Source organism: Clarias gariepinus, chromosome 10, assembly GCF_024256425.1.
Source record: "Clarias gariepinus isolate MV-2021 ecotype Netherlands chromosome 10, CGAR_prim_01v2, whole genome shotgun sequence".
In the NCBI taxonomy this organism is placed as follows: domain Eukaryota; kingdom Metazoa; phylum Chordata; class Actinopteri; order Siluriformes; family Clariidae; genus Clarias; species Clarias gariepinus.
Genome location: NC_071109.1, coordinates 26,776,852 through 26,797,103, shown reverse-complemented (window position 1 = coordinate 26,797,103; position 20,252 = coordinate 26,776,852). Strand labels below are relative to the sequence as shown.

The window sequence follows — 20,252 nt, the reverse complement described above, 5'->3', positions numbered from 1 at the left end:
TTAAATATTTATGCAACTCTCAACATAAGTTGTATTATCTATTGAAATGTATTAATTGTTCAATATCAAACTGAAAGCCTAGCATTAAACCATACACTATAGTATCACCACTCTGAAGGAGATGTCCTAAGGTGTGCTCCGTCAAAATCATTTACAAATCATTACTGTTTCATGCGTCACCTTCATTTATCAGACTGTAGAATCGGCGTTATCTGTTAAGATGTATTTACTTTCGTGTCTCTGAGCAATGAAACAGAACCGTCACTTGTTTATGCATATTCATTTCTCGATATTTTATTCTCGTTTTTCCTCAAATCCTGCTTAAATCCCTGCATGCAAAGCAAAAGCAAACGCTCTCAATCAACATACAAGACAAATGTGTGTCCTTGGCTCTGCCTATCCCTTTCTACTAAACCAATACCTGATAGCTAATGTAATTACCCACACTCAAAGCAAAGTGTCTCTGAATGTGCTCTAAACTATTCATACACTGGCAGACAGCATAGCATCCCGTAGTTTATTATTTTTCCCCCTAATTTTCCCCCTTTATTTAGTCGTATTCAATTCCTCCGTCACTAGGGGGCTCCCACATTAAGCTAACACAAACACTCAGTCGGGCGTGCCGAAGTTTTTTCGAACTGCTCACTCACAGGACTATCCACTCCTTCCGCTTGCATGAGCTCACAGACGCCCCTGATTGGTTGTAGAGCCGTGATTAATGTCGGAGCGCTAAGTACCTCTCATTCCTTCCCTCTGAGAGAGCTCGGCCAATCAGCTCTCTCTAGACAACACCCGGTAATAGAACTCATGATCTCTGGATGATAGGGCGAGCACTTCACCACTGCGCCACTCGGAGGTCCCTATGATTTGCTTAATAGAATTGTAACAATATATGTGTATATATATATATATACATACACACACACACTAACAGACACACACATACAAATCAAATCGACACATGTATCTTGATGAAGTAAGGTACGTGTGCCGCGTAAGGTGGCACACAGTGGTGTAGTGGTTAGCACTGTTGCCTTCGATTCCCGTCTCTGTGTGCATGGAGTTTGCATGTTCTCCTCGTGTTTGGTGGGTTTCCTCCGGGTACTCCAGTTTCCTCCCACAGTCCAAAGATATGCAGGTTAGGCTAACTGCCATTCTCAAATTGCCCGTAAACACATTGACTGTAGTGTGTGAATGTGTGTGTGCCCTGTGTAGATTGGTACCCTGCCTCGTGCCCAAAGTCTCCTGGGATAGGCTCCAGGTCCCCACGACCCTGAATACAGGATAAAGTGGTATAGAAGGTGAGTGAGTGAGTGTCAAATGCAAAAAATCCATGGATTATTATTTTTTTTTTACATTATCTCTAAATCAGTGTTCTGGTGCTAAACAAGGGTCTGTATTTCTTTAGAAAAAAAAGTGTTATTTAATTTGAATTCATCACACTTTGTAGCTTTTGGATTAACCTTGTAGATCTATAAGTACTATAATTACACCTTAGTAATAAAGCCTCAGGATGAGATGACCTACCCTTGTCAAAATTGCTTAATTTATTTTAACTTAAATTTTCAAACGTTAAAACTGCCCTATAACACGGTTACTGTCACTGTAAGGTAGTGTTGACTAGCTATTGAAAAAAAGAGTACACCATCCCTCGCACCAATAGAGCACCAGGAGCCTGGCTGCTGGTCCCAAATGGCCGTGGCATAGTCGAGCTTCAACCTTGTGGTCTTCTGCGATTGTTCGATTCCACTGGCAGCGCATGACCGCAAATACTGAAGGAGTGGCGCTTTCTCCGATATACAGCTTAATTAACACTTTTACAGATGTGAAAAAGGAAGTAGTAACAAGCATGTTCTGGAACAATTCTTTCCACAAAGTGTGTGTGTGTGTGTGTGTGTGCAGGCCATGAGCGCTCTGACCCCCGGTCACAGAACATTCTTATTCTGACTCTTACTCCTGCCCACACTCACTTCTTGTATTTAACTACATCGAAAATTACCTTAAAATAGGTTCGACTGTTGTGCATTTATCAAAACAAGCAGCGTTTTATTTAAGCCCTGCTCAAGCACAGAGTTGATTAAAGAATACCGTAGACATCTCTGGTTAACTCTGGAACTGAGAGTCAGGAGTGGACATAGACAAATGAGACGCCTGGGTGTCTGGGACAAGCAGGTTCCGCGTTTAAGGTATTTGTTTTTATGTGCAGATGTGCAAACCTAAAAACAAAAACTAGACTTAAATAAAATCTTGTATGAGGGGCGTTCAAGTCAAACCAGGATTTGTAATGAAATTTCTAGTGAATGTGGGTGTAACCGACTGACAAATACAGATGACTTCATGCATAGTTCGGTCATGAGTCTTAGCCGGCGTAAAATACGTGAATGATGCAAACTTTTTAAAAAGTCAGTACGTCCATGAATGACGATCCCGGGCCGAGGTGTCTCGGAGCTCACTGCAGTCATTCCCATGAACATTCAGCAAGTTAGGGGGGAGTGTGAGAAACAAAAAACTGGTCACAAATTTGCGGAAGAGACCTGTCTGCGTGTCGGAACACTGTGTACACACTGTTCACCAACACCACCTGCACATTACAGGAAGTTATTACCACATCCGCCATACAGTCCTGACCTTGCTCCAAGACCATTTCCACACGTTTGTTGCATTAAAGGAGTTCCTGGGAGGCCAGCGGTCCAGACAGAAAACTTTCTACCCTGATGGTATCCAAGCACTAGTGAAACGCTGGGATAAGTGCATTAGTGTAGCCGGGGATTATATAACGAACTATATAGTTTTTACTCTCATAACTGTGTTTTGTTATTTTTCACACCAAAAGTCTTGCTTTGACTTTAACGCCCCTTGTACAATGCAAGGACACCTTATCTAAACCCTAAATTCATTAAATGCATTAAATTAGCTATGTGTCTTGGACATTTAATTTTAATTACTGAAACATGGGCTTGAGCATCACACCGTAGATTTACATGCTAGATAATTAAATTATCATTTGTCTATGGAGAAATCAGTCTACGGAATCCAGATGTTTGGTTCTAGAAAATTTCAAAAGGCTCGGCACAATGCCCACTTACATCATTATTAAAACCTTTCTTAATCCTCTCACAAATGATCCATCAATCCAGCATTGACATCAAACACTAAAACATTGAGACTTCAGTGTAGAAGAGAACAGCAGGGAGTGCAGATGCTACAGCCGTCTTCAAATCATGACCATGACCGCCTGCATTTCAACTCGACAGGACTCGGGTTGTGTTTTGCTTCAGAAAACCCATTTGTGATTCAGTGGCAGGTGCTCAGAGAGAAAGGCTAAGGATTAGAGGTATTTACTCACAGCCTTATGCACAGCATGAGAGAGACAATGTCTCTGAACAACATGGGAAAAGTTGCATTTGTATGCAAAGCAGTGGGACTAGAAAACAAACAGTATGAAAACGCAGACATGCAAACCGAGGCATCACATGACATGACAATATTACATTTTATTAACATAATAACTGCCTGTGCTTTTAGGACAGTGAGAACATGATCAGAAAACGCTCTGATCGGTCAGGGCTGAGGTTTGCATGTTTTTCAGCTAGGGAATATTTAAATGATTGCTTTCTTAAGCGGAAGAAAACGTTTCTTTAAAAAGGTCCCACAGTTTACTGTTTCTCGAAGATCCCCAAAGTGTGTGTGTGTTAATGCTCCAGCTGAAATACCTCTTAAAGAACACATTTTTTTAATCTTACGAACACACGGTTTCAGCTTCTATGTAAATGAGCTCCTAGTAACCCACGCCCCTCCAGAGAACAGACAAAGGCTGGGAGAAATGATCTTATATTAGGTCACAAAAAATAACTCATGCTTTCTGTTTGTACACGCGCACACTTATCATACACACGAGACGTATCCGTTGAAAAATGTTACAAAAAGACATTTTTGCGTAATAGGTCCACTAAAATTCTGCGAAGGTAAAGACAAGGTTTTTGAACTTGCATAAAAACAGGTACGCATAATGTATATTGTATTGTATAATTAATAACCAGTTCATGCCTTATTTCCATCGGAATTGATTACATTTATATTTCTGTAGCTGGATTTAAAACGGTGAGAACATTAATGTTAATATTATTCATGCATAAAGACAAACTGAGTAATCAAGTCAAACAACACCAACAGTGTTGATAACGATCCCTTGACCAACAGGAAGTTAATAGAATTGAACTATTTCAGACCTCAAAACTCTTTAGATCAGTTGCAAAATCTAATCAAACATTTTCCATTCAAATGTTACAAACATCCAAGCACTACTTCTTGAGAAATCATGCGACCGACAAATGACAAAAAAAAAAAGTGATGGAACCAAGAAAAATATAAAATAACTCAAAACTTTTTAAAAAATATTAATTTAAAAAAGTGACTTTCATGGGGTCTCGGGGCTGGGTGAAAAATGTAAAATTCAAAACCAATGTACTGTGGATAAACAAACAAACCAAATGCTAGAGGGTTTTAAATACAGAAACACATCAAATGCACTAAAAGATATAAGAAAAGCAAAAATATCTGTAATATTACACACAGACTGTACAGGTTGTTTCAAGCTGGGTAATATGACATAATTAAGCATTATCACATATGAGAGCGTGCTGTTGTGATGAATTAAGCAATGGCTGTGCTGTGGCTCAGGCATGAAGGCTCAGCGCAAGTGCCCAAAGCACCGGTACTGTGTAGCCAAAAGATAAGGAGGGTAAACCATGGAGGTCGTGGACAGTCCTGTAAACCTCGCAAGTTTCTTTTTATATTTCCTTTTATTTTACTTTAGATCATCAGCTCTGTTAACTTCCGGGTTCCTGGGATTAAATCCCAAGTAGCGTTAAATGTAAAGCTAGTGCGCTAGCGTTGTTTCACACACTACACAAGTAGTGCCCTTGATTATGGGTTGAAGTGGGATTTGGGATTCAGCCTTGTGTTAGAAGCGAGTTAGCTTTGCAGCTTGGCTTAGGTGTAAATCAAACAACAGAGGCAATTCGTAATAAATCAGAAGCTCTTATTAAAGCGACAAAGTGGCGTTTAAAATACTAAGTCACCAGATGTGTTTTCTTGCTAAAAATTTATTTGTGACTGGTTTTGAATGTGGGTTTTGGCAGGCAGCTGCTCTCTCCTCAGTACTGCAGATTGTACTGACCTACTCTCACCCAGAAGTGTACCTCCTTTTTACTGTTACAATATGTTTCCACAAATTATATGTTTAATATAATAAATAAAAAGCATTTTTGTAGCCCTAATAATATAAAATCGTTAACATGTTTGTATCGCTGGCACTTTGTGAGCAGACCTACACGTCATGAAGCTTAAGCCTTGACGTGATCATCCGTGACCTGGTACTTTTGTCACCCCTAAGTGAGCAGATAAAGAGAACAGGAATCTGATTAAGTATTTAAATACTTTAACCTTTTAAACCTTTGTTCAATCTGACGACTTGAGCTGAAGTTAAAGTTAAAAAGCCATGCAGGGCTGAAATAAGCTGGGCCTCGTGCAGCAGAAATAGAAGCTGGAAGGAAGACAGTTTGAGCCCACAGCAGCTCACTCGCCTCAGTAATTACTCCCATCCAACTCTCAATTTCTCTGCCTCGGTTTCACTCTGCTGCACTCTCGCAGAGCACGGGTCTCTCTGAGCACACTTCCCTCTGGCCAAAGCAGTTCATCTAGCACCGTTTGATGATCAGAGTACAACCCTGGAGGATGACAGAAACTTACAACAACAAAAAAAAAACTCATCTTGTGGGTTTATGTTTTCTGTTGTGCTTGTGTGTGACAGACAGTTGACCAAAAAAAAAAAACAGAAGAGTTGGCCAACTTTACTCCACCCTGAGTAGCTACAGATGTTCGTCTTTTTAAAACTTGAGCTCGAGAACAGCGAAGAAGCTGCGAACCGCAGGGCAGGAACACTCGGACTGATATCGACTCACAGCATTAGACCTCATGGGCACTAAACTCCTGATACGCACATGTTCTGAGCATTCAGGACCAGACAAATCATGGGAAGGAAAATCAAGTCTTTGTACAAATCAAAGTGTGTACGATGTTAACGGTCCATCAGTCAGCGTTTGGCGTTTATGGCCAAGGACTTGATGTTAGACTTTTCTATAAAACTATAGTTGGGGTGTAGTTCAGTGTGCTCAGTGCTGGATTTAAAGAGTTTTTAACTAAATAGACAAAGGAGAAAAAGGAAGGTCTGGCTTATCTCGCAACCTTTCACAACAATCACATCACTAAATGTGGCTAATAACATCCTACTTTTAAAGGAATTGACTGACATCTAAACATCTGACATCTCTTTCCTTTTTTTTTTTAAACCTGGTCACTATATTTGGCTCTAGATGGCTAGCTGGGTTTGAAAGGTTGATTCCCAGTCACAAGGTGGCGCACATAAGAAAACAAAGTGATTCTGAAGCTTGTGGCCAGAAACTTGTCCAGGACAAATAAAAAACCTTGTTAGGTCTTCATTAAGGCTACAATTAGCCCTTTCGCTACCTAATCCATCAGTTACATATAAACGCTGCTGACAAACTGAGGTGTCAAACCGGGTACTCCGGTTTCCTCTCACAGTCCAAAGACAAGCAGATTAGACTAATTGGCATTCCCGTAGTGTGTGAATGCATATATGCCCCAGATGGATTGGGTCCAGGGTGTACCCGTCTCGTCCCTAAGTTTCCTGGGATACACCCCATACCCCCCGTGACCCTGTATACAGGACAGCGTGGTATACTCGATAATGGAATGGGTGTGATCTCCTTTAGCATGACTCCTCCAATATATTCAAGCCATAAGAGTTCACTGAACAGTTTGATCAGAATGACATTGACAAAGTAAATCAAATCTTGTGGCCTACCAGCAATCAAACACCTCACCACAATAGGACACATACAGAAGACTGAATCGATGTTGGACAGCCATCTTCATCCCCATCCTCAAAACAATAATTGAGGTCATATATTGTAGAAGATCCAGTGCTTCACACCTGTTGAAATCTGTGCGTTTTTAAACATTCACCACCTCTGGAGTTTTGGCAAGTCAAGTTTCAATGCGCTTGATGTTTTTGCATCATATACGTGAGCCGTAGCCGTGAAGTTGTAATTATGGCGGCAGAGTGTAGACGCACTACCGCAAGCCTTACTCCCCCAGTAGTGTAGAAGTAAACTCTAGGACTTTGGTGTTGCTGTTATTCTTTCCACATTTTAATTAAGCGTGTGCGTGGCACATCACAGAATCGACAAGAGCATGTACCGCAGATGCAGAATGACAGCTTGTTTACAGCCGCACTGACACTCGGCCTTCTCGACGGTTCTTTCTCTGTGGGAGCGGCGTGTGCTTGTGAGGAGGCAGCTGCCAAAGTCAAAAACCCGTGGGGACGCACACCAAATGCAACATTCATCCTGTTTACACGCTGCCTACGAGGGTGGATTTCAACTGAAGACTTTATAAAGAGACTGTGTGCAAGTGAAGCACGCCAGAGCTGCTGCAAGCCATGTAAGCATCAAAGCCATCCTGTTTTCTTAACCGCTGCACGCTTGAAAGGTAGCTACGTTTGTTCCGTACAGACACGGTAAACAAAGTGACAGGTTCGCGCCACTGTCAATACTACAAACTGGGGCCCGTAAAAGCCTAAATAAAGATCGTTTCACCACAGGCATAAAGGAAAGGAGGCTGAGCAAATAAAATTATTTAAAGCAGGGGAAACCCCACTGCAAATGACAGGGCTGAGCCTCTAAACATTTGCGAGATCAACATTTCTGTGAAATAATAATCATTTTAAAAAAAAACTCTCAGTGGTCAAGCTGTAAAGAACTGTCTTGCTTCTTCTTAATAAGATCAGTCTCATAAATAAGGCGCCTCGGTTAGGAGTCAAAATATTAGCATGAGTATTAAAATACCAATAGTATCCTTAAGACAACTGCACATGATCAGCACAAAGCTGATCTGTAATAACACTCGGACTGTGTGGGACTGTGCCGGCTGTGGGATTTGATTGGAACTTGCCGGAGTGCCAGCGAGGTCAGAGTGTGCGCTCTGTGCCGAGAAGGAGGAAGTGACCTTCTGAGGCCATCACGACTAAATCCATCTCTTGTTCATTAATTCAAATCAGCTCCAAAAAATAAAAAATAAAAAAAACCTACACTGGGCCTTTTTTCTGACACCAGAAAAATACTAGTCACACTTTGACTAGTGGGAATTTTTCATATGTTCCATAACATCTTAATAACAAAGGAAGCATTTTTACGCTTACTAACAATAACAACAAATTTGAGTCACTACACGATTCATGTTTAGATGTCTCACGATGTGAAAATGTACCACGCACACAGAATTACTGATTACTTAATTGAAGTAGTGTAAAAATTATATTTTCATAATTATCATCATCATTGTTTATTCTTTTACAATAAGTACTCTGAGCGGTGGCATACACACACTCCCACACGCTTTTAACACCTCTGGGCAGTTTAAAGAAGCCTTAACTTGACATTGAAATATACATATCTAATAGTCTTCGTATTGTATCTAAAAGTAAGTTATATTTGAACGGCAATTTTTTTTTTTATATAGATTGTCATATAAATTTATATCCTATACATAGAAATAAAAACACAAGTAAAATTCTTAAGTAATAAAAACTCCAGTAACATGTCAGGCTGTTAAACAAGAACAAAGTAGACATAAAGGGGAAAAAATAAACTTAACGAAAATATATATATGTTGTGTACACGCTAAGAGGAAACCTGAAGATGAAGATTGTATTAAAGATATATAACCCAAGCATGGGCGTAACACTTAAAAAAAAAAAAAAAAAAAAAAAAGTTTTCCATCTATGTGTAAACAGATAATGGAAAGAAAGAACATGCGGAACACAGATAGCAATGCAAGTTCAGGTTTGAACCGAGGACTGTCAAACAAGTGAAAATGCTTCACGCCAATGATACAGTATTAAGCAATTACAATAAAACTTTCATAACAGTTTAGTACAGTATGCCTCTATACATTTCTCTGGAAAACAAAAACATGAAAAACAACCATCATTGCACAACTCTTCACTTAATCTCTCCTTTTTCTTTTAAAAAGATTCTTCCTTAGGTAGACATCAATGTTTTCTGAAATGCCCATAACATTCTCATTGACATTGGATAACCGTAATCTACTGTCTGACTGATCATCATACGACTACTACTACTACTACTGCCACATTCCTGTACTGTCAAATCTGCCATCTGTAATGAGCTCATGTAGCGATGACCTCCCGGAGGGTCTCAGTAAACCAGTAATGCACTGGGAGTCAATCCTGACAAAGCTGGCTGGACTCGAGAGGGCATTGTGTGCCATTTTAGCGGAACATACTGGGAATTTACTCTGAATACCAGACCATTAACAAAGCCACAGTGGACCACTTGAGAGTTAATATGCTTGGCCTACGAGACACTGAAGCTTCGACAGGGCCACTCGAGACAGCATAACTAGGACAGCTGTGTTGAGGCCAAGCCCATCTAACTCACATACTTACTATTCTGTACAATGTGGAGGAGCAAAATAACGGAGAAAGGGGAAGGCAGAGAAACATGGGTAAAGTTGTTACATTGTATAAGAATGTACTTGGAACTGACAACACTATAGAGATCAAAAGAAAGATGTGTTGATCAAACACTGATGTTGTTTAAAAATAAGAACAATAACAATAAACAATAAACTGACCTTCTAGAGTAGATGTCCGAACAGTGCAGAGAAGCAAATAAAGATGATGTGTTTTTCCCGAGTAATTCGTCCGAACCATGCAACAGCCGCCCGACGAGAAGCTCTTCTTCCTCTGTAGTGAGATTCCGCTCGTCTCAGCAGCACACACACACACTAGAGAGGAAGGCGTGAACCAAAAGGCTTAAAACAGTGTGAGATCTTCACTCATAACACCCAGGGCAGCGCGCTAACCAGAAACTGCTGTAGCGCAACACCTTTTAACAAAGACAGACTCGCTCACAGTGCGGTCTGTCTCTACTGCCTCTGCTGTTATTGTTACACACACACACACACACACATATCTGTATCCAACCTGTAAGCGTAGCGAAAGCCCTCTGCAGACCTGCTTCTGCTCTCGGTAACCGCCAGCCTACACACTCTCTTTTACACAAGCGCTCTGAAAAGGAAGCACGGTTTTTTTTTTTTTTAACCGAATCATGCCAGAGCGCATGCGCATTTATGGGCACGCGCGTTCATCTCCATGCCAACCCTAAAAAGATTCCAGACCGCGAGCCCAGTTCCGTGGCAACAGTATGAAGGAAATGTAACAGGGAGAAGAAAAAAAAAAAAACATTATGTTTTTACCCTATTTACAGTAGGGTAGGGCAGGGAATGGCAGGGGGTTTGGGTCAAGGCCCTAGGTAGCTAGAGTGGTAGCTCTAGAGTAGGTTTTGTTGTTGGTCTTTCGGCTGCTCCCGGCCACAGCGGAATACCCAGTCCGCACTACAACTTGGCACAGGTTTTACGCCGGATGCCCTTCCTGACGCAACCCTCCCATTTTATCCGGGTTTGGGACTGGCACTGCATCCAGTGGCACTGGCTGGGAATCGAACCCGGGCCTTCTGCATGGCTGGTGTAACAGCTACCACTTTGTCACCAGTGCTCAGCTCTAGAGTAGGTTGTTTAGTTCTTATTTTTGTAAACAATTGTCACAATCACAATCATCTCACTCACTGTCGGGCCAATTGTCACACTTACTATCTTCTCAGTCACTCATCGTGTTACACCACTTTGTCCGGTATACAGGGTCGCCAGAGGAGTGGAGCCTATCCCCAGAGGTTTAGGGCACTGGCACAAGTAAGAGTACCTACATCCTGGACTGGGTGCCAATCTATAACAGGGCACACCCACATATACACACACACATTATAGTCAATTTGGGAATGCCAGTTAGTCTACTCTGCATGATTTTGGACTGTGGGAGGAAACCAGAGAACCCGGCCGAAACCCACCAAGCACAGGGAGAATGTGCAAACTCCATTCACATAGGTTTAATCCTGGGACCCAAGATGGGAATCGAACCCAGAGCCTGGAGGTGCAAGGCGACAGTGCTAAAAACCAAGCCACTGACCCGCCACACCATCATTTATACCGCTTTGTCCTTTATTAAGGGTTGAGGAAGGTCCAGAGCCTATCCCAAGAGACTTAGGACACAAGGTGGGGTACACCCTGGACCGGGTGCCAAACCATCGCAGTGCACACACACACACACACACACTTATTCACCAGTTCACCTAGTACCCATAGCAAACCCACCAAGCACCATGCAATTTCCATGCACACAGACCCCGAGGCAGGAGTCGAACCTGGACCAAGGAGGTGCAAGGCTACAGTGTTGACCACGAAAGCCATCATGCTGCCAGCATCATCATACATCTTAAAATATTTATAAGACATAAAATCATGTATGATGGTTCATTAAGTTGCCATACTGATCGGAAGGTCCCAGGTTTCAACCTCAGCTTTTTTAGGCCCTTGAGCAAGGCCCTTAACCCTCATTATATCAAATGTATAATGAGATAAAAATCTGAGCTGCTCTGCCAAACGCTGTAAATGTAGGTTAGATTAGGTTCGACTTTGTAATCGTCGTGCAAAGTTCATGTGCAGAGCTAATGATATGCAGTAAAAAGAGTTTGCAGCACCTGCTTTTCCCAGGCAGACTCCCATTCAGGTACTAACCTGGCCTGAGCCTGCTTAGCTTTCAAGTATGATGGGTCAAACAGACATGGCCGTAAGCACACAATGTGAGTGTGTGCTTGCATTTGCATTAAATACACTCGCATGCAATTTGGAATTACCAATCAGCCTTCACTGCATATCTACATACTGTGGGAGGAACATACTGTGGAAGTACCAGGTAAAAACCCCCAAAGCACAGGCAGAACATGGGAGGAACAAACTCACTCCACAGACTTGGTGAGATTCAAACCCACAAACCAGTGGAAACTTAGGAACCATGGCTGTCACCTTATGTAATATTTTTTTCCTATCTATATTCATATTTATTATCTGTCTGTATGTCTGCTGTCCTAAGCTCAGATAACAGCCTGTGTAGATTTTCACATGTTCTCCGCATATCTGAGTGGGTCCCCCACCCCCGCATCTGCTCATACCAATCCCATATATCACCAGTCAAATTTGCCCCTATCAAATGTAAAGTGAGTGTGCCTGAAGGTTTGTGTGCAAGATCCCCAATGATGCACCAGTAATGACACTTCCATTGTGTGTATTTCCACAGGCTGATTTCAGATCCACCATTGTGACCCTAACCTAACTGCATGTCTAAGGGGCACATTGTTTAAATTAGTACATGATTTTCCATATTCACCACTGGTCATTGCCAAAATATTTTATGCCAATCTGTACTAAAATGTCACAAAAATGGTGTTCTATGGGAAAATGTTTATTGATTAAATCACCAGTGTCATTAACTATTCAAAAAGATTGAACACATTTAAATGTGTGTCATTTTTAACAATGCGTGTGAACTGTAATGTTAAACAGAATATGTAAATTTCATCGTAAAAGATGACTGTCCATTCATTGACGCTACATTTTTGACCTCTGAGATATTCTATTATGAATCTAGGTAATCATAAAGCTCCCTACTACACCTACAACATGAACTTGATATATACAGTATATATGCGATACAATTGCACTGTATTCTGGTGCGATGTCGCCCCCTTGTGAAAAATTAGGAGTTTGACATTAACTCTGTTTTCTGTATTTTCTATTCAAATGCAAACACACACGATGTTAGGTTACTTATATGTAAACAGTATATAGTGCATAAAAAGGTAGAGTTGAAAATTCAATTAATATTACGAAAACAGAACTGCAGTCAAATTTTTTTTATTCGTTCAATCTCATGGTTAACATCTGAACCGAGAGAACTGAGGGATTTTGTCAACAATAATGTACGGACACCCAAATCTTTCTAAACATTGATGTTATACATCATTGACTTGGAACTTATAAGACAGTTCTTTCACAAACAAACCAAGCCGCAGTAGTCACAAATTAAATCATACTTTTCAATTGCTTTATGTTGCAAACAATAAACCTGGATAGTCAAATATCACTTTTTTTGCAAAAGGAAAAAAAAAAAAAAAAAAAAACAGTAAAGGAAAATGTTTACATCTTTAAAATAGACCAAAATTGTAAAAGTGAAAGACGTAAAAAAAAAAAAAAGAAAAAAAAAGAGGTCCTTGACTAACATTGGCTTTAGATGGTCAGTGGCCTAACACCCACTCTTACTGCAATATAGGAAAGTAAAAGGAGCGTCGAAAATATTGTGATTTCTGCAAATGGCCCCAAAATAAGTCTATTCGTGGGTAAAAAAAACCAAACATTTTTGGTCTCTTTTCAAAGATAATGAACAAACAAATTACTCTAGCCAAAGAAAAACGGGGGGTAGGAAAGTTAAACCTCACAGTCCTGGAATGATACAAGTGCATTTCTCTGCACAGAATATGCTCAGCAGTTTGCGCCGAACAAACACTTTAAACAGCTGGTTTAAAGTACAGCACAAAATCCAATCATAAATAAGCTACTAAGCCTTTTACCAGCATAATTTCCAACTTTTTAAATAAAATGCCAAGAAATGATCAGGGCTATTCCTCAGAAACATTTGAAAGATTGTGTTATCACTGTCCTCACTTATAAAGGCCTTAAACAAGAAAGAACATTTAAAAATCTTCTTAATGCAGAGAACTGTAGCAGAATCTCTTGCATGAAAGGCCATTTAGAAGCTTTGCGATCTTGAGACGCACATCAGCTCTCAGACGTTGAAACTACTTTGATCACTCACTGCATAAAGTCCCTCAAGATATAATATTGCAAGAGTCAGTGACAAGGCAAAATCCAAACTCTGTTGGTTGCTTTGCTATGAATTAAGGAACTAGAAGACTGAACAGCTGAAAACTACGCTAGGCATTTTTATAGCTAGGATTTAAGTGTCTGCTTTAAGTGACACTGAGCTAAATAATACCTCAACCTTCAGGTAAGATAGTGCAGCTAATATAGCATAAACATCTGGATTTCAACTCAGCGACACATTTGGCACTTTGTACAAATTTTTTTTAATTTTTTTTTTATAACACTGCCTTTTGGTCTCCGACCATAACTATTGACCATGTCAGCAGGTTTATTCTTACTTCTCCTGGTTTGGGAGGAAAATGTAAGGTTTCTAGCTTTATATTTTTGTAGAAATGGAACTCAATCTTCATTTTAAAGACTTTTAAAGCAGTTTCTCTCTAAACCAGCTAATATTCTTCACTAGACAAATGATGAGTGAACGTATGATGGTGAATAGGGAATATGAAATGCAATACGTCATTGTCAACTATTAAAGAACAACTTCATATACATTATGTTGTCATTCTATCAGTGTCCACAAAACATTTGTACATAAGATTTTCGCGAAATTTCACGAACAGTGCCCTTTTTTCCTTCCCGGAATTTCTATACAGCCACATTAATGCTATGGATGCTGGAGACATGGTGACAGTGGGAGGAGCACTACTCCGTCCATGTGTCTCTTTAAATCATACTTCTGTCATATGGCAAGTCGAACACAAACATGCTTTCTACTCACCTGTAATGTTACATTAAACTGTATAAATATCTGTGTACATCCAATCCATTTGTAAATTTCTCCACTGACAGTGCATGACAAAACAAATAAGTCCGAATAATGAGACAAACCCTATAAAAATAAAAAATGGGTAGGTAATAAAATTACAAATCAGAAGAAAAAAAATATATATTCAAAAGGTAACAAGGGTGATGAAAACTACTTTCAGACAACAAGACAGGCAGTTCAAATGTTTACCTTTAAACAGTTTGAAAAGTTCTTCACCTCAAGCAAGCAAAATTTAAATTTTCTTTAAAGACAAACTCTGTTTCAACAAATATTGAGTGTTAAACTTTCAAATCCAAACACTTTCAGAGCTTATTGTTGCTTGTCCATCTATTTATCATGAAACTGATATAAAAAACTGTGCAATGCCATATAGAATATCTACAGCTTGTTTTTCAAAAAAGGTCATATTGTTGCATTAGACAAAAAAAAAGTACCTGCTCCATGATTCTCGTAAGAAAAAATAAACTGTTTGAATAAGTGAATGAATTAAACGTTGGTGTGTTTGTCATTCAGGCCAATAAATTAAATTAACCAGAATGGTTTTCAGAACATTATACCTGCTTGGGCAAAAGAAAATAATCTCTGATCAGCTCTTTAAACACCCCTTTACATAACTCAAGGACTTTCGACTGTGCACAACAGTGCAGACTTTGATCACATTTGGCACGAGCTTGAAAAAATAAATATAAATAAAATCCCTAAATGCTACAATTTTTCCCCACACAAGGAAAAAGCATTGAAAGGAATCAAAGCAAAACAGACATATTAACCAAGATAAGTCCCAAGCAGGTTCGTTCTGGTTCTGTATTGATGTCATCTATAAACAGCATTTAATAAGATGAAATCACATCTTTGTGCAAACGGATCTGAGCCTTTTCGCTCAACCCACCTCATTATTCTGTAAAGACTATAAGGAATCAATTAAAGATTGTGAAATTCAAAATAAAATGCTGGATGTGTCCGATGGTGGTTGGCCAGTAAACAGAAAGTGAGAGGAACCACAAACTGGATGTGTCCCCGCAGTCTTCTTCCTGTTCCTGCAACATCCTGGATTCGTATATAATGTTACCAAAGGTAATGAAAAATTAGATGCCGGATTCAGTACCACAGCAGGAGGAGCTCAATCACACTGACACCTGATCACCCCGAGATTTGAGGCAAGTTCTGGCTCACTGACCCTGTGCCTGACCCTGGTACAGTGTGACTTACAGTATGTTTATGTTGAGTGCAGTGGGATGACAAACTTGCAACCGAAGGGCGAGTGGTACTTGATACCCACTTCCTGAAACACTTGCCGTGGGATGCCGATGTCGCACAGGTAGACTCGGCCTGCTCTCTCTGGCAGCGGGAGCGGGAGGCCCAGGCAGAGGGACCACTTCGCCTCCACAGCTTGCTCCTGTCCGCTCACTGGAGGATCTATACTGAGCACGGGGGCTCGGTTCTGATTGGCCCAGTCAGCCGCTGCCCGGTACCACGGCTGCTCCCTCAGGAAAGTGTTCTCATGAGAGTCAAGACAGTTTATGACCAGGTCCACTGGAGTATCCGGCAAGTCTGAAAGACAGCAGAGGGAAAATTTAGTAAAAAATTTTGTATAAAATTTATCATTTTAATGCAAACATAACTTGCAAAAAAAGTAATTAGTTTTAATATCTTACAAATAAATAAAATAAAACCCTGAATTAGGAGGAATGCAATGTAAGGGTAACTTTGGACACACTATATATACTGATGTATATGTAGATAAAATGTGCAGGGCAGTGGTGGTTCAAACGGTCATGGCTCTAGGTTACTGAACAGATTACAAGTTACTAAACAGGTTACTAGGTTACAAGTTTCACATGTGTAAATGCTGGTGAAAAACATCATGACATGCAAAGGTATGAAGTGAATTGTGATAAGCTCCTATTACAAAAAAAATTAAAGGACCGTATAGGCTTTACCCTCGGTTTAGACATTCTTTTGATGTGCATTACTTTGATGGTTTTCTCTGATCATTAAAACTCCAATATGTTTAAATAAATGTGCTTTATATGTAAATGTGCTTTAGACTTGTATTTGAATACCAAGTCTTATAGGGTTCACTGCAAGTAAAGCATAAAAAAAAAACCTGTACCTTTGACACTGGAAACCTGTTTGCCTCCCGTCTTGCCAAACAGTGTAAGTTCACTGGTGATGGCTTCCAGCATCTTTACAAAATTCGGGAGGAAGAGGACGACCTCCACTTCGTGGTTGGCCAGGTGCCGGCCACAGCTGATTCCCTGAGCTCCCTGTACATGTGGCCCACACAGTAATGCCACGGTCGGACGCTGGTGCAAATTTTTAGGCGTGAGCCTACAAAAAAACGACATTAGAATAATTGTGATCTTAAGTTTTTCACAAAAAGACATTACACTCCTCATTCTACAATCATTTCAAAGTGATTGTTAAGCTAAACATGGAGTCTGCTGAAGTTATTATTATTATTATTATACATCTTGTTTAAATGTTTTAACTTAAAAAAAAAAAAAGGCATTCATTCTCCACACAGGCAATAACACTGTTATTCAATCAGACCTGTTTGGGCCTCCGAGCAGTGTGAGAGCCATCTGACTGGCACACACACCGGTCATCTCCAGCCTGCGCTCCAAAGAGAGACCGTAATTCTCAGCCACACTCAGCAATCGCTTCTGCAAATCGTATGAGATACTGGGGACCACCAGCCCCGAATCTTGGAAAACACACAAAAAAATATTATTTACAAGCTGCAGAACAAAAAATGGAAATCCTGAAACTGAGTAGCAAGTAAACAAACACCTTCGAAAAATAGGATGATCATTTTTAACACCAATCAACTTCTTACCAGTGCTATATTCCTTTGCCCCTGAGTGAGGCACGATTATCTGTCTGTACACAACGGGTTTAGCCTCCAAAATGTTCTCGTCGTGTCGATAACGCGAGGGTGTCTGCTCTGCAGAATTCCCCCGTGTCCGTGCACCGTTGCCCCTCCGATCTGACGAATCAATCTGCGAGAAAACAGCGGCTTTGTCGAATAGAGCCAAGTTCCCCTCAAAGTCGAAGTCTTCATCTAGGACGTCGTCCATGCCATCGCCAAAACATTCGTCATCTTTGTTCTTCATTTGGCCGTTCTTTGAGCCATTTTTCTTTGGTGTGACCTGATTTGCTCCTCTACTGCTGGATGACCCTGAAAAGAAAGGAAAAAAATTAAAAGAGGGAAGAAACAAGAGGGGGGGGGGGGGCTAAAACAGAAATTTAACAGTTAACACAGCTTTTATGGTTTTGACAATATTTAGGTCAATAAAGGTCTCTGTTGTCTACTCTCTCGTATTTATGCCAGTTTTAGAACTGCTATGTTTTTCCACCATGTTTCCAAAAATATTATTTTCTTCAATGTAAACAAGTTACATAAAAAATAATTTGTGCCAGCAGTCCATGCACACTCACATGAGTTGTGTCTTCGCCTGAAGCCTTTACTCTGGCCTGCGCTTTCTACATGCCGCTCTACATAGCTCTTGGAGTAGTGTGGTGAAGGAGACATGCCTCCATCGTGAACCCTGGGCTCAGCTTTGGGCACATTTACAGGAGCACTGTTCACTCCACTACCTCCACCTTTGTCCTTGCGTCCAGTGTAACCAGTTACGGAGGTGCTGGATTCAGCAACACTCCGCTTTGTGACTCCATTGGAGCCGTTACGGAATTCCAAGATTTTGAGCTCTTTAATGTCCATGGCGCTGTGAACACAGAAGACAAAGCCGTGTCAGAACCCACACAGGAAATATGTTTAATCTAGGGAACAATGTCCCTGAATGTCTACACAACAGCCTTTGATGTAATCTGTGATCAACAGGCATGGCATACATTTTGAATATGAGCCTCACCTGAAGGTGACTTCAGGCACTGGACACTTGACGCCATTGTGAAACGGTTGTTTGAGGGAAATGGTCTGACTGGCCTGATCAACTGACGACACTTCTCCTTGGTACACTCCCAAAGTCGGACCACAGTTGATTGAAACAAGACTACCCAACCAGTCTGCTGCCATTGTTTCCGAGATTCAGCTTTATCTGCAGGGTAAAAAAGACAAAAAAAGTATGTGGAGAGGATTAAAGCTTTACCAACATATATAAGAATAGAAATTCTTTGTTTGGCCGGTGTTTGCACAGGTTGTTCCGTCACACAGGGTTCTTTTATATCATCAACTTTTATGTCATACTGTTAGTGTCACAGTTGCTCTTCCCTGAATGTTTACAAGGCAGCAGTCAATAACAAAAAAAACAAACAAAAAAAAAAAAAACAGGTACACTAGGCCGATCTCTACTAAAACCCGGAATCCAGACCACAGAGAATCTACAGAGACGACGCATACGACAAGCAAAGTAGAGGCTGCTGAAACACTGGAGCAGCATTAGCGCGTATAAGTGATCTAGTGTGTGTGTGTGTGTGTGTGTGTATATGTATATATATATATATATATATATATATATATATATATATATATACACACACACACACGCATACATACATACACATACATATATACACACATACACACACACATTAGATCACTTATACAATCTAGTAATTTTGTTTTATTAAAAACCATGTGATGTTGCTAACTTTTTTTTATGAGAAATACGTACACACGCGCGCGCAATATCTGGAAAAAGCTAGCAGAATCACATGGTTTCAATATTACTTAATTGTATAAGAACTGATTAACTTATTGCTTAAATTAAACCCCATTACACTGCGGACCGTCGCGAAAACTACCAAAGTAATTTGCAGAGAAAAGTTATTTCTAAGCTAGCAAGCTTGTTCTAACATTAAAGAGGCCTGACTAACAATTAGGTACTAAGAAACTAAAGCAAATATATATATACATACAACATAAAGAAATACACGCTGCCATGGATGAATAAAATACAATTATGTGAGGGTTGGTGGGAAACACCAAATTATTTAAAAACAAATATTTTTCCTAACCTACTTGTTTCCAACAACGCAGCAGCTAGCAGCTAGCGGTTAGCTACGTAAAAGAGGGACGCTAGCTTTTGGCTAACTCAACTAGCCAGCTAGCTAACAACTTAGTAACTAGCTTGCTAGGTAACAGCTCGCGCAAAAGCTTAAAGTTTTTGCTCGGGTTTGAAGACAGACACACAGATACACACCTGGGAAATATGTCTTAGAAATAAATGCTTAAATCTTAAATGATCAAATAACGCCTTAATAAATTTTGCTTAGTGTCGTTTCTCTCTCTCCCTTTCTCTGCACTTCTTCTCACACGCCACTGAGGGTCAATATGAAGCGCCGTTTGTGCACTGAACCCTCTACTGCCATCTGCTGACAAGGAGACAATGATAGGGCGGAAATAACGGCGCAAACAGTATATTTGATATCCATATCGATATATGTAAATACACTCTATATTCTGTCTGAGTGCTAAAATTAAAATACAACCCCCAAAATAAAGAAAATAACAAGTGCAAATGTGGCCAAAAAAGATCATTGTTAAGAACATCCTGCCACGTGATATTAGTCACGTGACAGCTTG

General features: G+C 40.3%; 2 protein-coding genes across 3 annotated transcripts in view; both read right to left on the bottom strand.

Moving 5' to 3' along the window:
- The window catches only part of csk (C-terminal Src kinase), a 34,922-nt gene extending 24,726 nt beyond the window's left edge, over window positions 1-10,196 (bottom strand). Inside the window, exons 1-2 of one of the 2 annotated variants that reach the window (XM_053505867.1) lie at window positions 10,091-10,196; window positions 9,739-9,891 (exon numbers count right to left, since the gene is read on the bottom strand). The gene's annotated coding sequence lies outside the window, so the exon portion shown is untranslated. Of the gene's footprint in view, window positions 1-9,738; window positions 10,047-10,090 lie in introns of those variants that run through there. The other variant, XM_053505866.1, reaches the window with a different exon arrangement.
- A 2,700-nt stretch (window positions 10,197-12,896) lies between these two features.
- edc3 (enhancer of mRNA decapping 3 homolog (S. cerevisiae)) lies at window positions 12,897-19,984 on the bottom strand. The gene is made up of 7 exons (XM_053506557.1): window positions 19,870-19,984; window positions 18,580-18,765; window positions 18,146-18,432; window positions 17,544-17,885; window positions 17,258-17,411; window positions 16,818-17,035; window positions 12,897-16,255 (listed from the first exon to the last, which is right to left on the bottom strand). Exons 2-7 carry the CDS (start codon window positions 18,741-18,743, stop codon window positions 15,921-15,923), a joined length of 1,500 nt encoding a protein of 499 aa, XP_053362532.1. The 5' UTR covers window positions 18,744-18,765; window positions 19,870-19,984; the 3' UTR covers window positions 12,897-15,920.
- Window positions 19,985-20,252: the final 268 nt, after the last annotated feature.

Excerpts from the sequence above, each read along its gene's own strand:
- edc3 (XM_053506557.1), bottom strand. The coding sequence starts at position 18,743 with ATGGCAGCAGACTGGTTGGGTAGTCTTGTTTCAATCAACTGTGGTCCG. Across the intron at positions 18,433-18,579 it reads GTGCCTGAAGTCACCTTCAG|CGCCATGGACATTAAAGAGC; the intron begins GTGAGGCTCATA and ends CTGTGTTCACAG. Across the intron at positions 16,256-16,817 it reads ACAGGTTTCCAGTGTCAAAG|ACTTGCCGGATACTCCAGTG; the intron begins GTACAGGTTTTT and ends GCTGTCTTTCAG.